The sequence below is a fragment of the Tiliqua scincoides genome, chromosome 1, assembly GCF_035046505.1.
Source record: "Tiliqua scincoides isolate rTilSci1 chromosome 1, rTilSci1.hap2, whole genome shotgun sequence".
NCBI classification, from domain to species: domain Eukaryota; kingdom Metazoa; phylum Chordata; class Lepidosauria; order Squamata; family Scincidae; genus Tiliqua; species Tiliqua scincoides.
Window position 1 is genome coordinate 68367626 of NC_089821.1, and position 17012 is coordinate 68384637.

Genomic DNA, 17012 nt, shown 5'->3' on the forward strand with positions numbered 1-17012 from the left:
GGTTCTAAATCAACAATCATTTATACAGATCATTATCGCCTTTTCCCTCCTCTTAACTTTCATTTAAAGGCGTTGGGGGGAAGTGCCTTTCTATCTCTTTTATCCACCCACCCACCACTCAATAGTGACTGAGGGCCCAACCCTATCCAACTTTCCAGTGCTGGTGCACCCATGCCAACGGGTTGTATGCGGCATCCTGCAGTAGGGAGGCAGTCACAGAAACCTCCTCAAGGTAAGAGGATATTTGTTCCATTACCCCAGGGCTGCATTGCGGCTGCATCAGCGCTGGAAAGTTGGATAGGATTGGGCCCTTAAGAAGCAACTGTGAGCTTAAGAATGAGCAGGTTGAATAAAAGAGAGGTCAACAGCACAATAAGTTTCTCCTTTTGCACTTCTCCCCAATAACTCTCACCAGTGCACCTTTTACCTCTTGGTTTCTCAGACTGTAGATCATGGGATTCAGCATGGGAGTAATAACACAATAAAACAGAGAGACAGTTTTTCCCTGCTTGGGGGAGTAGTGGGACCTGGGCCGCAGGTAGGCAAAGATGGCTGTCCCATAGCACAGGGTCACCACAGTTAGATGGGCTGTGCACGTGGAGAAAGCTTTGCGCCTCCCTTCAGCTGAACGAATCCGAAGGATGGTAGAGAGGATGTGCACATAAGACACCAGCACAAGGAAGAAGGGTGTAAGCAGTATGAGGACACCAGCTCCCAGCATCACAGCATCCCCCACAAACATGCTGGAGCAGGCCAGCTGCTGCACAGCCAACACTTCACAGCCAAAATGGTTGATTATCTTTCTTCCACAGAACGGCAGGTGGAGAGTGAACACTGTCTGGACCAGGGCATTCACAAAGCCGCTGAGCCAGCACCCGGCTGCCATCTGCATACAGAGCCGCTGACTCATAACAGTGTTATAATGCAAGGGGTGGCATATGGCCATGTAGCGGTCATATGCCATGACAGCCAGCAGGATGAACTCAATACCTCCCAAGGACAGTGAGATGTACATCTGGGCCATGCAGCCCACAAAGGATATGATTTTGTGCTTTGTCAGGAGGTTTGCCAGCATTTGAGGGATGATTGTGGTGGTGTAGCACATGTCCAGGAAGGAGAGGTGGCTCAGAAAATAATACATAGGGGTGTGCAAGTGTGGATCCTTTCTTATCACCAGAATGATGAGCATATTTCCTGCCAAGGTCACAAGGTACATAATCAGAAAGAGAACAAAAAGGCCTTTCTGCGTTCCTGGCTGACTGGACAAGCCCAAAAGGATGAATTCCATGTCCCATGTGTGATTTTCTCTTCCCATATTGTACTCAGGTGCATAAATCATCTATGAAAGTAAATGTCATAGGAAGAAAAAAAATTAATATATAATTCTTCCTTTTCTATTCATAAGGAATATAAGAATTGCCTTGCTGGAACAGACCTGGGATCCATCTCATCTAGCTTTCTGACTCTCGCTGTGGTCAGACAGATGCCTAAATTTGATCTGCACAAGAATACTTGAGGGAAGCATTGTCTGGATTTTTTTTTTTACCTTTAACCATTCCTGCCCAATGTTGCATATATGCAACAGGGACCAAACGTGTATACCTGTGGCTCGGGCAAAAATGGGTTAACAAAGTGTAGAATCATGGTTGGGAAGATATAGTTAGAATCATCTTGTCTAATTCTCTAAAAATAGCAGAATTCTGGACCATCCTTGGTCAAATGCTTGCACTGATTTCTCTCAAAAACATCAAAGGAAAGAAAAGCTACAATGTCCCTAACAAACTCATGCCATTGAACAATGTTTTTTTATTCTGCTTTCAAATTTTCTCTTCTTAAATTAAACTCTGGGACATAAAACATCTACCTGGGAGATTACAGAATGTTAGAAACTATGGATCTTGCCAGCTGCCATGATAGCTAAATATCTCACTTTCCAGCTATGGAAGGCTTTGAACCCACTCCACACTGAAACCTGGATAAAGGACTTCTGGACCTGGCAGTCAAAGAATGGTGTGAGGTTCAAACTAACTTTAGTGGTGTCTGTTTGGTATTCTTAGAGCTCTTTGAATGGGTATTGCTGAAAGTTTTTTTTTTTCTCATTCTAATTGGCAAAAAATTGTTTCAATAAGCTTTTGAAACAAAACTAAACTAAAAAAAGGTATGATGCCCAAGTGAAACCTGTTGGGCTAGTTGATATGTAAAAATTCAGTTGTCCCCATGCCATATCCAGCCTGTCCTCAGTCTTGCCAACAGGGATCAGGCAGGGATTTCCACAATCACAAATTAAAATTTTAAACCTTGATAAAATAAAGGGAAAGAGAAAGGACAGAAACCAACTTTGGTTGAGCTACACAACACATATCCAAAAAACCACTGCTGTTGCTAGGGGATGTCACTTAAGGCTAGGACCTCTTTCGTCAGATTTTGCCAAGTTTTTGCCCTGGAAGTGGAGTGCAAATTGAAATACTTTATTTATATCAGGTACACCATTGTGCATCTTCACAAGCTACCAGTGGTATACAGGAGAGCAACTCTTGCAAAACTCAGGGCCCAATCCTAGCCAACTTTCCAGCACCAGTGCAGCTGCAATGTGGCCTTGAGGTAAGGGAACAAGTGTTTCCATACCGTGAGGAAGCCTCTGTGTCTGCTCCACCACCACCGGATGTAGCACATGCCCCATTGGCACAGCTGCACTGGCACTGGAAAATTGGATAGGATTTGGCCCTCAGACTGCAGTTCACGGCTCACATACTTAGAAGTAAGCCCCATTGTACTCAGTAGCATTTTTTCAGAATAAGCATGCATAAGATTGGGCTGCAAATCATTGCAGACACTCCATCAAAATAAAACCTGTAATGTAAAGTTCCTAGACAGCTGTTAAGATTCTGCGGGGGAAATGTTTGAGAGGACCTTTGCTTTCTCTAGTGTACATACTTTTTAATTTTAACCCACTGTCAACTCTAGTCGAACAGATTGTTGATATGTGTCAAAATCTGCAAATGCAGTTTACCAGGTGTGAAAATGAGGTAGGTAATTGTATAAATGATGAACCTGTCCATCACCAACCTGAACCTCAAACAGCCGATGAGAATGAGTTCTTCAGATCTGTGCTGCAGGAACCTTTTCACCTCCTGGCCTCTAGAATTGCTCAGGAAATATTCTGAGATCATCATCACATATTAACTCCCATATGATATTAACGTCTGAGATTGGTTCCCTGAAGTACAATGTTCTCTCTCTACATAGCAAACAAGAAGTGCCACTGATTACGATCTTGTTACTCTGCCAAATATATCATATTGCTAGGACTGAGTAAAAACTTTCAAAAGGAAATTATGACTCAAAATCTAGGTAGAATGGGGAATGAAAGATCTCCTGAATCGCCAGCTCATTTTACCTCACTGCCACCAGGGTTGGTTGCTGGGAGTCTGGGGAAAAGGATATATTGGGCTCTACCACTGCTATGGTGTGGGAGGTCCAGGGATTTGCTTGGTTAGAGGGTCTTGTGATGGGTGTAGGCCCACAGTCAGTGCCAAATTTAGCCAATCTCTGACATCAACCCTGACTGCCACTTATTTTGTGGCATTGTTTCTCCCAGCAGCCATCTTTTTTATTTTTTTTAACCTGAATGTTCTCTCAACGCCAAGTAATGTGTTGGGCTGGTGCTGTGCCAAAGGGACTTCTGGGTAACCAAAAATGGTAGCCACTACCAACACCAGGTGTGTTGCTGCCAACGGCACCAATACATTTACCCAGCTTTCTCCTGAATACCTCAAAAATCCCTAAAATGAACTCCCATCTTCACAATTGTGAATGGGGTAGCAAAATTCAGAAAGAAATTTTAACTTGGCCTTAATTATGCTTGGTCCTACCTCTATTAGAACTTTCATCAAAGTCAAGAGGAGCAGTGCTGCACGTGTTTGACTTCTTGCGACTGAGTTTCATACTTTTTCAGTGCTTGGTTCTGCCGGCTGCTCTTGCTCACCAATAATTATCTTCAAGTTATTTGACAACTGCATCTGTCTCTTACATGTGTCCAAAGGACTTACTTACTTGTGTCTTTCCTGACCAAAGAGGAGGGAAATCCATCTCAAATCGGGGGGCAGAGCTTAGCACTTTTCTTTCATTTATTCTTAATTTTTAAAAATGTGATAAGTAGAGAATCATATAGAATGCACTGCAACTGTCTGACACCATATTTGTATCTTTACTTCTTAAATTAAAAACCAGTCACACTATTCACAAGCTGTGCTACATTAAGTCATACCAACGTTCATTCAAATTTTGCTCATTTTTTATGATTGAGATGCATCAATACTCAGCCAATTACAGTTAATGATAACACACTTGGCTCTCCCTCTAGGGCTCCTTTAGCACTATGGATTTTCAACTTCATCTTATTTCTCCTTCTCTGGGTCAAACTGTGTGTTATGTTAAGCACATGATTGGTACTTGGACCAAAATATACATGTGATAACATGCCATTCCAAATGTGATACTGATTTTATATTTTCTAAGACACGCCTGCAAATTAAATATTTAAAAAGATAAATGGAGATCAGAACATGAATCTTCTGGGTTGACCCTCATTTACAAAAAAGGTGGAGTTCAGAAGCCCAAAGCAGGGCCTATGAGAGGGGGGTAAAGGGGGTAATTTGTACCTGGGTCCAGAGTCACAAAGGGGGCCCAGGAGTCAAAGGAGGGGGCCCAGAAAGTTCCTGGACTCTTACATTTTCCTATCTCACCCAAACTCACTGCCTGCACATGATGCAGGGGGCACAACCATGGAAATGCAGTGGCAACTGCTGCTGCAAGCCATACACACCGGGCCTAGAAATGCATCCATGACTCTCTTTAACAGTGTCAAATCTGGGAGGAAACTGGCCTGCTACAATAGCTCTTTGGCTCATGGATCCGATAACCATGAAGGAGTGTATTGGAGCTCAGGGTCATAGCTGCAGGACTATAGCTTCTGCAGAAGTAGGTTTTGGTACACACAGTCCATTCTAGTGTGAGCCTAAATATGATGATGCTAATTTTCTGCAATGGATTTTCTATATTTCAAAGATTTTAGAGACTTGGGAGTGTGTTTTGTTTTCCATATTACTTTATCTACCTGCTTATGCCACATGGTCAGGTAGACCTGGGCTCTTCATCAAGAAGTCTGGTAGACCTGAGTTCCAAAGACTATTCTGGCTGTCAGTACCCTCCTCTGCCCAATTTTACCCCTTGTTCTGCCTGCCCCCTTTGCCCCCTCCCCTTTTCGGAAGGGCTTCCCCCAAAAACTTTGTACCCCTGATAAAATTCCTCTCAGAGGCCCTGGCCCAAAGTGCCAATGTGAGACAAAATCAGAGAGTAACAGAGGACAAATGCAATGGGACTTGCATGTTCTTTCTCGAACAGGGACTGTGATTCATGGAAAACTACTCAAGAGATCCAAAATAACTGAGATACAGCATGATGCAAACACATAATAATCACAGTATAGTGTGAACGGTGGATTACATGAAATACCATGACCAGTGTGAACACACCCCAAATCTGAAGGATCATGTTTCTAAAGGAAGCAATTCAGGGTCTATGACACAGATTATTGAACGTGAATAAGTGGGCAACTGGCTGGTGTTTGAAAAACACAGCAAAATATAGTTGCAGAAGGGTGCCTTGTGAGCCACAATCCAAATTTCAGATATGAACCAGTCAACACCCTACGAGAGGAAATGAACACATATAGTGCGAACCGAGTGTGGTCTAGGATCAAGGCCAGCCATTTGATAAGGCCAGCTGAAGCACTCGAAGAAAGTAATGGGGGGGGGGAGAGACCAGTAATAAATTAATGAGGCTGCCCCCCTCCAGCCCACTACCCATTGAGATGCTTCAATCAGATCTCCAATCCTCTTCAACTTGCTGATAGTTAATGGCATGATGATCGGGGCTACAACAGAGTTCTGACTCTGCCTTGCCTTGTCTCAGCCTCCCCCTCTTGCCCATTTGGCTTCATACCTAAGCAAACAAGAGATAAGGTGGCAGCTACTGCTGCTGTAGGGCATATACTCTAATTTGTTTGCAAGGGTTTTTTTGTGTGTATCAGGGGGTGAACACCAGCAGGGACAGCCAGTCTCCCAATACAGCTGGCAGATTCACTTGAGCCACTTCTGTCTGGGACATGCCCAGGTCTCTCAACCAACAGTACATTGCAAGGGAAGATAACTAGTAATGGGCAGGCTGACTTTCAAGGAAGCATTTCTACCTTTACTGATCTAATTCAGTGGTTCCCAACCTGGGGTACATGTACCCCAGGGGTACTTGCCAGGACTTTTAGGGGTACTTGAAAAAGAATTGAATAATGGCGGAAAAGAGCAGGTCTGTATTAGAATGCCTTTCAGGGCTGGCAAGGCAGAAAGGAACAGGAAGGAAGGCAGCTAGTTGGCTGCTAAAGCCCCAGTAACTGCTAGTTTCTGGTCATCCATTTGTGTATTATCAGATATGGATCAGTACTTGAAAACATATGAATATTAAATAACAGCAACTATTTTAATTGCAAATATTTTGCTCATGTGAGGGGTACAGTTTATAGAAATGGGCTCTCACGGGCGTAAACAAGTTAAAAAACATTGGGAACCACTATTCTAATTGATTACCACCTGACAAGTTTTCAAGGAATGTTTGACAAAACCACTGTGTATGGGTATGTATTTGCAACAAGTGCTCTCACTCTTCTGGTGTGCCAGTGGCTATTTAGAAGCAAAGCCAATCGCTTTCATAAACCCTGTGTTGCCAAATGCCTTTCTCAGGGCATCCTTCACATCTTTGTTCCTCAAACTGTAGATCAGAGGGTTGAGCATGGGGACCACAACAGTATAGAACACTGAGGCCCATTTGTCTTGGTCCATTGAATAGCTGGAGCTGGGTCGAAAATACATGAAGAGCATCGTTCCATGGAATATTCCGACGGCCGTCAGGTGGGAGGCACAGGTGGAAAAGGCTTTGCGTCTACCTTCAGCAGATCTCATTCTCATGATTGTGCCCAGGATGTAAACATAGGAAACAAGAACCATGCCAATGCTGCTTGCCATAATGAAGCCAATAAAAACAAACATCACAATCTCATTAATGTAGGTGTCAGAGCAGGAAAGCACTAGGAGGGGAGGTATGTCACAGAAGAAGTGATTGATGACATTGGACCTGCAGAATGGCAGTCGGAATGTACTGCAAGTGTGTATCATTGAATCCACCATGCCTACAATATATGCTGTAGCCATCAGCTGTTTGCAGACCTTCTTGGACATAGCCACTGTATACAGAAATGGGTTGCAGATAGCCACATATCGATCATAGGCCATCACAGCCAGTAAAAGACATTCTACGTCTGCTAAGAAGCCAAAGAGATATAGCTGGATAGCACAGGCATGATATGGAATCCTTTTACTCTCAGCTAAGAAGTCAGCCAACATTTTGGGGGTGATGACCGAGGAGTAGCAGAGATCAACAAAGGAGAGGTTCCCCAAGAAAAAATACATGGGGTTGTTAAGCTGGGGTTCAGTGCAGACTAACACAATCATGCCCAGATTCCCTATTACGGTGATGACATAAACCAAGAGGAACATCAGAAAAAGAGGAAGTTGTAAGCTGGGGTTATCTGTAAATCCCTGAAAAATGAATTCGGTGATGGCAGAATGATTTCCTTTTTCCATGATCGTTTATAATAGATGCTGAGTACTTTTCTCTGCCAAGGAAAGGAAAAAGAGTTGTGTTCTTTAAAGATTTATCTGGCATGGATTTTATTGGACAACAATTCTGGAATCAATATTTTCTGTCCCACAAAGCCCACTGCAAATGCCTAAACCAGCATTGTATCTGCTGTCTAGATCAGTGCTTCCCAAATGGTGGGTCAGGACCCACTAGGTGGGTCACAAGCCAATTTCAGATGGGTCCCCATTCATTTCAGTATTTTACATTTAATCTATTAGTTTTGATGCTGCCATGGTAAGTGACTGTATTTGGGGAAATGTTACGGACCTGTACTTTTAACAAGCTACTATGCATATTCTTTTAACAACGATAGTAAATAGGATTTACTCCTGGGTAAGTGTAGGTAGGATTGCAGCCTAGGACTGTTAAAATTTTCCTGCTTGATGGTATCAATTCCAGTCATGACATCACTTCCAGTGGGTCCTGACAGATTCTCATTCTAAAAAGTGGATCCCGGTACTAAATGTGTGAGAACCATTGTATTGGACAATTCTGGAATCAAGATTTTCTGTCCCACAAAGCCTACTGCAAATGCCCAAGCCAGCACTCAATCTGCTGTCTATACAAAAATATCATTAATTACATATCTATGTACCATATTGTAAATTCTAAAGTAATCTGTACATGCTATGCACTTACTATTAATATTAATTTAAATCCATATAAAATGCCCCATTAAAGTAAATGAAAGCTATTGCATGTTGGTTTAGTCTAAACCAGTTATTTTCAACCAGTGTGCCATGGCATACTGGTGTGCTGCAAATGGTCCACAGCAGTGCCAGGGGTGTTTGGGGAGGGCAATTTATTAGTAGGGCCATTGATAGATGTGTGAGCCCCCCGCCAGCCACACAGTATGTCTTGTCAATTGTTATAAAACCTTGACAAGTTTAGTGCCTTGTCAGTGTGCCGTAAGAAGAAAAAGGTTGAAAATTCCTAGTCTACACTTTCTGAACAGTGGACCAAAATTATTTGTTTCTGATATGTGACATCGGTTCACACTTTCTGAGACTACCACTGGGACAACGTTCAGAGGAAGTGTAGCCTGAAGGGAATTCCTCTTTGTGAACCAGAACTGAAGTAGGTTAGTTGTGGCTCCTGGAAAATATAAGGCATCAGCCCAATGATTAAGTAAGCATAAGTGACGCAGAAATTCTAGAAAGCAAGCACTGCAGGTGAATTTGAAACATTGCAACATGTTGAGGCCTCAAACTGAAGTCAGAGAATACGGCAGCATCAAGGAAGTGGCCAAAGTAAAGACATGACGCAGATCAGTCTCAAATCGAGACTGGCTCATGTTTGACTCATGTTTGCTCTAGCATTAATAATTCTCTTATCGATCTTTGTTGGTGTTTAAACAAATTCCTTTGTTTCTCTACAGTGGTATCTCCTGATTTTTGCCCTGCTAAGGGCCAACCTAGACGGTCAATGAAAAATGCATCTTGGCAGCCTAGCTACAGGCCTCTCTGTTGCAAAGGGGCAAAGTGAACATGTGGATCGGGGTGTCCAAAGTTTTTGGCAGGAGGGCCACATTGTCTCTCAGACACTGTGTTGGGGGCCGGGGGGAAAAAGGATTAATTTAAATTTAAAATTTGAATAAATTTACATAAGTTTACATAAATGAATACATTAAAGATGAACTTGTATGAATGAATGAAGGTCTTGCAATAGCTCAAGGCCTATAAAAGGCCTTGCACAAAGCAAGGCTGGCCTGTCCTTTGCTGCCGCTACTGCATCACAGATGTGAAACAACAAGCAGCGGGGGGAGCCCTCACCCCACAGCTCACGTGAGAGGTCAAACAGTCTCCCTCAAGCTGAGAGCAGTTGCATTGGGCCAGAGTGGGCTCCAACAAACCTCCAGAGGGCCAGAGGCTCATTGGAGTCTGGGGGCTCCCTGAGGGCCTCATTGAGAGGCCTCGAGGGCCGCAAGTGGTCCCAGGGCCGGGGTTTGGGCACCCCTGATGTGGATGAAGCTGAGAAGCAGCGCATGTGTGTGTGTGGGGGGGGGGATTCTTCTTACACTCACCACTTTTCTGCTACAAGACAAACTTTCAGCTGTTCTTTCCTCTGCTGAGGCTCCCAACATGTGTTGGTTGTGTGAAAGCATGAACAGCATCAGAATGGTGATACATAGCAAAAGCAGCAGGCAACAGAAGGGTTAAGTGCTCCCCCTCATCAGATACTGCTGTCTTGTAAAGGCAGAAGCAGTAAGGAGGATTACTGCGAAAAGTGGAAATTGACCTCAGAATGTTCTCAAATACAGTTAGTGTCATCACTGGTAACTTTGATCCCAATCTCTACTATCTGTCTGATAGCCTGTCCTACTCTACTCTGCTCTACTCTAGTGTAGTCTACTCTCTGTCTATTTTTCTGGTTCTTCTTACTCCTGCCGCCCAATTCCTGTACTGTTAGCATCCTCCAGCATTTACACAGACAGCTGACTAATGAATTGGTTTAATCAAAAGGCAAAGGCTGAAATCCTATGTGCACTTACCTGGGAGTAAGTCCCAGGGAGTATGCACACTTATCTGGTAGTAAGGCCCATTGAACTCAGTGGGGCTTACATCTGAGTAGACATGCATAGGATTGCATTGAAAGTTGGCTTTTGTCTACATATGGAGAAGTTCACCAGGAAAGTCTACAGTAACTCAAATGTAACAAATATGCGGTATGAATATACCCTATTCCAGAGGTTTTCAACCTTTTTCATCTCGCGGCACACCAGCAAGTCACTAAAATTGTTGAGGCGCACCATCACTTTTTAAGGACGTATTTTATCATTAAAAAATAAGTATTAAGTTTGTGTTTAAAGTTCAAAAACTTTTAATCAATAATTTGATTAAATAAAATTTTAATCAAAACTTTTTAAAGTTCAATAACTAAACTGTTATTTAAAAGAAATAAATAAACCAGTGAGAAATCTGTGCTTGGTGATGGAAAGCCACCACAACAACAGGCGATGAGGACGCAGCAGAGTGAAAAGAGACAGGAGCAATGAAAGGGTCTCACAACAGGGGGCTGGATGGAAGAGGCTGTTTAGAAGGGACTTTGTTGACTTACGCACAGACTCTTGAAGATCAACCTCCAGGGCAGGGGTCTCCAAACATTTTGGCCAGAGGGCCACATCAAATATCTAGCACAGTGCTGAGGGCCGGGAAAAAAATTTAAAATATAAAATTTATATAAATAAATTAGAGATGGAACTTAGATGAGTGAATAAATGAATGAATGGGCTCATTCATTCAAACTCTCTGGCCCTCAGAACACCTTCCAGATGCAACCAGAGCACAGTTCCAGACATGTTCGGCCAAGTGGGCCAGAGGCTTCCAGGGGGCAAGAGGCTGGCCACGGACCAGATTGAGGTTGGCTGCAGGCCGCATCTGGCTCCCGGGCCGGGGTTTGGGGACCCCTGCTCCAGGGCACGTAAAGAAGGATGAGCTCATAATAGGTTTCTTTAGTGTCTGCCCACATGAGGCACAAAGCCCTTGCTTGGGGCCTCTGCACAGCTGCTTCTTTGCGCTTTGCAGCTGAACTATACAACACACTGCAGTTCTCAGTCCCTGCTCCGCTGCATCTTTGCTTCGCCCAGCCACAGGAGGCTGAACGCCGCTGATCTCGGCCCCTGCCTTTGCTGAAGAGCCACATGAGGCAAAATGCTGCTGTCTTTAGTCCCTGCACAGGCACTTCCTGGCTTTGCACAGCCACACAAGGTGAAACACTACTCTCGGCTGTGCAGGGACTAAGAGCAGCAGCAGCATGAGAACATAAACATAAGAACATAAGAAGAACCCCACTGGATCAGGCCGAAGGCCCATCTAGTCCAACCACCTGTATCTCACAGTGGCCCACCAAATGCTTCAGGGAGCACAAAAGACAAGACACAACCTGCATCCTGGTGCCCTCCCCTGCATCTGAGGTAGCCTACCTCTAAAATCAGGAGCTTGCACATACCTACCATGACTTGTAACCCGTGATGAACTTTTCCTCCAGAAATTTGTCCAATCCCCTCTTGGCATTCAGGCATGATCCAGGCAAGGCATCCAGGCAAGATGCCATCACTATTTACCCAGCACCCCACAATAAAGACACAGGCAAGGGCATATGGTACAAAGGACCACTTTATTAACTATTTAAATTACACCATAAATTGCAGCAGGGCCTAACAACTACGTTGTGCAGGTTCTACATGGGGGAAACGGAGCTGCCCATCTACTTCCCCCTATAACAATTTGGATGACCACACCTGACTCTGGGATGCCTCAGTACAAGCCTGCCGCCCCCTTCATTGTCACCCTGTAGGGTCAGGATGAAAGGCTAGCTCAGGCCGCCCGAGTGAACCTGTGATGCGCCTTTGCCACCAGGCTGAGGTTCATCCAGCCCGCCTCACCCAGTTGGGAATGCCAGTATGAGCAAGCGTGGAGTCCACCCGACCCTTGCTACCTTGCGGTGTACACCAAGATGACCTTACCTACCCAAAACCCGCATGACACCTGCCTAAAGTGACCAACGAGTCCTATTAACACCCAACTCCGCTACCTAACACCTAACTCCCAACACCTAACTCCACAGTCTGGGGTAAGCGAAAAAACCACCAACCATTAGGCCAATTAGGCTGATGGCAAAAAATTGCTACCCAGTGAGCTAGACCTCAGACTGCCGAAGGGTGAGCATGTGGGGGATCGCTACCTGGTCCCAACTGGGCGGGCTCCCCCGTGCAGCATACATGTGGCCCTGATCCAATTTCTTGTTGGCAACCTTCAGTCTCGAAAGACTATGGTTTCGCGCTCTGAATGGTGGTTCTGGAACAGCGTCTAGTGTGGCTGAAAAGGCCAATCTGGAAGTGACAATCCCTTCCACACTGGGAGCAAGTGTAGTGTATCCCTGGTCTGTCTCCCTGGCTATGGGCCTTCCTTCTTTGCCTCTTTGCCTCAGACTGTTGGCCAAGTATCTCTTCAAACTGGGAGAGGCCATGCTGCACAGCCTGCCTCCAAGCAGGCCGCTCAGAGGCCAGGGTTTCCCACCTGTTGAGGTCCACTCCTAAGGCCTTCAGATCCCTCTTGCAGATGTCCTTGTATTGCAGCTGTGGTCTACGTGTAGGGTGCTTTCCTTGCATGAGTTCTCCATAGAGGAGATCCTTTGGGATCCGGCCATCATCCATTTTCACAACATGACCGAGCCAACGCAGGCGTCTCTGTTTCAGCAGTGCACACATGCTAGGGATTCCAGTTCGTTCCAGGACTGTGTTGTTTGGAACTTTGTCCTGCCAGGTGATGCCGAGGATGCATCGGAGGCAGCGCATGTGGCAAGCGTTCAGTTTCCTCTCCTGTTGTGAGCAAAGAGTCCATGACTCGCTGCAGTACAGAAGTGTACTCAGGACGCAAGCTCTGTAGACCTGGATCTTGGTATGTTCCGTATGGATCTTGGTATGATCCAATTAGCTCCCAGCCAATAGGCTGCAGGGGCTGGCCCCTCCTGTGCCTCATGTGGCGGCAGGGCAAACATCGGAATTCCTGTGGCAAGGAGTTCCACAGACTCATTACATGCTGGGTAAAGAAATATTTTCTTTTGTCTTTCCTAACTCTCCCAACACTCAGTTTTAGTGGATGTCCCCTGGTTCTGGTGTTATGTGAGAGTGTAAAGAGCATCCCTCTATCCACTTTATCCTTCCCATGCATAATTTTGTATGTCTCAATCATGTCCCCCCTCAGGTGCCTCTTTTCTAAGCCACAAAGCCACCTCCTGGCTTTGTGCAGTCACATGAGATGAAACGCTGCTGCTCTCAGCTCCTGCCACTGCACAAGGTAAAACACAGCTGTGCACAGGGCACAAAAAGACTGCTTCCCCTCTCCACACACATGTTTCTTCCTCACTCCTGCCACTGTCTCATGGAACACCTGATGAGGAGCTGCAGCACACCTGTTGAAAAGTGCTGCCCTATTCTTTTAGGCAATATGGCAAGGCATTAAGGCAGTGCTTTTCAATCTTTTTCAACTCATGGCACACTGACAAGGCCCTAAAATTTTCAAGGTGCACCATCAGTTTTTGGACCATTGACAAACCACACCACAGTGCGTGCTGGCCTTACTAATAAATGATCCTCCCTCAAACTCCTGTGGCACACCTGGGGACCATTCGGGGCACACCAATGTGACGTGGCACAGTGGTTGAAAATGCATTAAGGATTTACGAGCACATATATCAGCACATGAAAGCAAAGACACATTCCTTAAAGTTAGGAAGAGGCAATTGTGACTGTAGAAACAGTCAAGGAATAAAGTGATTGATGATTCTGTGTGGGTTTGAATCTCCTAAACCACAAATCCTACATAGATCTCTACAACCAAGTGATGCGAAAAATTACTTTGTGATGGAAAAAGCATCTCAGTTCACCCTTAGGAAATTGTCTTCATATTAATTCTTTTCCCCCAGAATGATCAGACATACCTGGCATTTCTGTACCTGCTTCCAAATGTATGAGTAGGAGAAAAGTACTTAAATACTACTTCCACCTGGGACATCATCCCTGATGCATGTGAATACCCCAGCTCATGTGTCTAAATGGTTGTGTTTACTAACAATTAACTTTGGGCTTGTCGCCATCTAATTGGGAGCTGTTAGTGTGCAACAGACACCTGAGATTTCCTTACTTATTTTGGCATAGCCGATTTCAGCCCCAGGTCATTCTCTTCTAAATGTACCAGGATTTGGGGAAGAAGGTTCTGCTAGAAATAATTCCATAACATGGGCCACAACGGTTCCCATCACATTCCTCTACTAGCTAGCCAGTGTACTCTGGCAAAACCACAAGACCCAACGATATGCTGTGGTCATTGGTGCTTGCCCTCTTATGCACTCCCAAACAATTGAGTGTCCAAAAATAAACACTCATTACAGGTGCTAACAAAATCTATTGCCTAGTTCTATCCTCCATCAATTCAGAGCAGAAGAGCCCAAACAATAGTTCACTTATCCAACTGCCTTTGGATAAGTGACTGTAGAACTTTCTAACTGCCTCCCCCCCCCCCCAACGGATGCAGTGCACGCTCCTTTGGTGCAATTGCATTGGTGGGAGGGGGGAGCTAGGATTGGTCTACCCGTGACCTCCATCACAGGATTTTCAGGATCCTTACAAGACTTGAGCTCCCAAGACATCTGGAGAAAGCATTTACTAGTACAGACTAGGACATGTCCCAAATTGTCAAGAAGTTAATTGCTTCATAAGCCTCTATTTCTAATTTTTCTAAAGCAATCAAAGATATATTAACAAAGTTATTCAAATTAGTCAATGCTACTGGAAACCTATGAACGGCAGTACAGTGTTTTAAGAAAAAAACAGGGACAAGAAAATGTCTGAAAAGCAATTTATTCTTCAAAGCGTGATGATGTCACAATCACAATTTGTGGTGATGATAATTGCTAGTATTTATATCCTGGACATCTTTACAGTGAAAATGGAAACTTGGGGTTGTTACTGGGTGCGCTTGTACATGTAGCATGGGCGTATGAGGAGAATCTGTTTGCGTGGTGGGATCCTGTGTCATTCCCTGTGTCACAGTTCACTGGTTTGGTCAGGGAGATGAAGATGAAAGGTGCAACAGACCAAACTTTACTGTGGACGTAATAGAGAAGGGGAATCAAAGAAAGCAACACAATGTTTCCTAACCATTTGCTCACAGATAGATCCTGAGCTTAGGCAGTTGCTATAAAACAGGGAAAGCAAAAGAGGGAGGACCACCTGCTAGCTGGTTGTATAAATGCAGGTGGAGATCTTTTGGCCAAATTCAATCCTCCTTACTTCTTTCCTTGTTCATTTGGTTCTTTTATTGGCCTTTTTCTTTTATTGGACTTTTAATAAACCTTTTGCCTATTATAATGAGTCTGCCTAATTCCTAATAAGGGACGTTCAGTGGATTGTAACATCTCCTTGCTTTGCAGGTGCTACTGTGAGAGTGATTTTGATCAAGACCCCTGAAGTTCAATATTGTTCTAGGAGGGGGGTTCCACCCACGGAGCCCCTTTAGCTACCCAGGGATGGACAACTTTTTAACTTTAGGGCTCTTAGACCTTTAGCAATTGTGTAGAGGAGGGAATTTCAGCACTTGCAGCTTGTCATCTCATAGATGCACTACGCGGACCTGCACTAGCAAAATCAGTGGCATAGGTGCACGTGAACCTAAGTTGCAAGATTGAGTCCAGGAAGGAGGCTAGGATTTGGAAACTGCCACTGCAGCAAAACCCACCCCTTCCCAGAGCTAATCAGCCCATCCCCCACCCCATCACTACAAGGTTTATTTTCCCCAGCTACTGTTTTTGTGCCAATTCTATTTGGATCTGAAGAAAGACGGGATCAGAATAATCCCGAAGCAGTTTGTGAATCTTAGGAGAGTTGGATCAGTACCTGACGCTCAAAATACCCACCTTCTAAAATAGCTGTGTCACTGTTTAGGAAAAAAAACAACATGCAATTCAGTAGCATAGCTAGAGGGGGCAAAACAGTAAGTACTGCAGGCTCCGCAACACACCGTGTAAGTGGCCCTTCCCACTCACCACTGGAGCCATTCCAGCAGTGACAGTAACATACAGGTGCTCACCAAACAATATGGCGTCTCCTGCATGTTGCTGTTGCTGCTCAGAATGACTCTAACAGCAAGTAGATCAGGCTGCTTACACGGCGCACTATGGTGCTGGCAGTACTTACCGTTTTGCCCCCCCCAGCTACGCTACTGACACAATTGCTTCTGAAACATAAGCAAATTGTATCAAATTAACTCTCAAACCTGATGAAAGGGTGTTGTTATAATTCTCAGTTTGTTTTTAGACAGATGTTCCATGTGACCCATTGAACAGGATGGTATTTCACTGCTTGACAATAGCTGTGTCCTACACCCTGAAAAATTGTTTTCTCTTTGCTTGTCCTTTGAAGAAGATATGGAAGTACAGTACATGGAAACTGGGAGACAGGCGCATTCTGTGACCTGATAATCACTGTGGTGGTGGCGGCAAACACACTGATCACACTAGATGACACTGCTTCAAGAACAGACTTAAGGTTTGTTTGCTTCTGGCAGACTGTATGATTATCAGTCCCTGTTTTTAGAAATAACTGTACATCTGTCTAGATTTTATAGTCAAACAAACAAAATCAGTATGGATCTTTTCCATTATTCTCCTTGGAAGCAGTGTTCATTTGATGAGGACAGAAAATCTCACTGTGTAATTTTCTACTTCCTTCTGCTTATATCCCATTATGAGACTCAGAAGTG

The 17012-nt window shown here is 44.5% G+C and overlaps 2 protein-coding genes across 2 annotated transcripts; both read right to left on the reverse strand.

The window, feature by feature from the left end:
• Positions 1-361: 361 nt before the first annotated feature.
• On the reverse strand, positions 362-1315 carry LOC136644735 (olfactory receptor-like protein OLF3). Its single transcript, XM_066620838.1, has one exon. It carries the CDS (start codon positions 1313-1315, stop codon positions 362-364), a length of 954 nt encoding a protein of 317 aa, XP_066476935.1.
• Positions 1316-6734: 5419 nt separating this feature from the next.
• LOC136644741 (olfactory receptor 5AR1-like) lies at positions 6735-7694 on the reverse strand. Its single transcript, XM_066620852.1, has one exon. It carries the CDS (start codon positions 7692-7694, stop codon positions 6735-6737), a length of 960 nt encoding a protein of 319 aa, XP_066476949.1.
• Positions 7695-17012: the final 9318 nt, after the last annotated feature.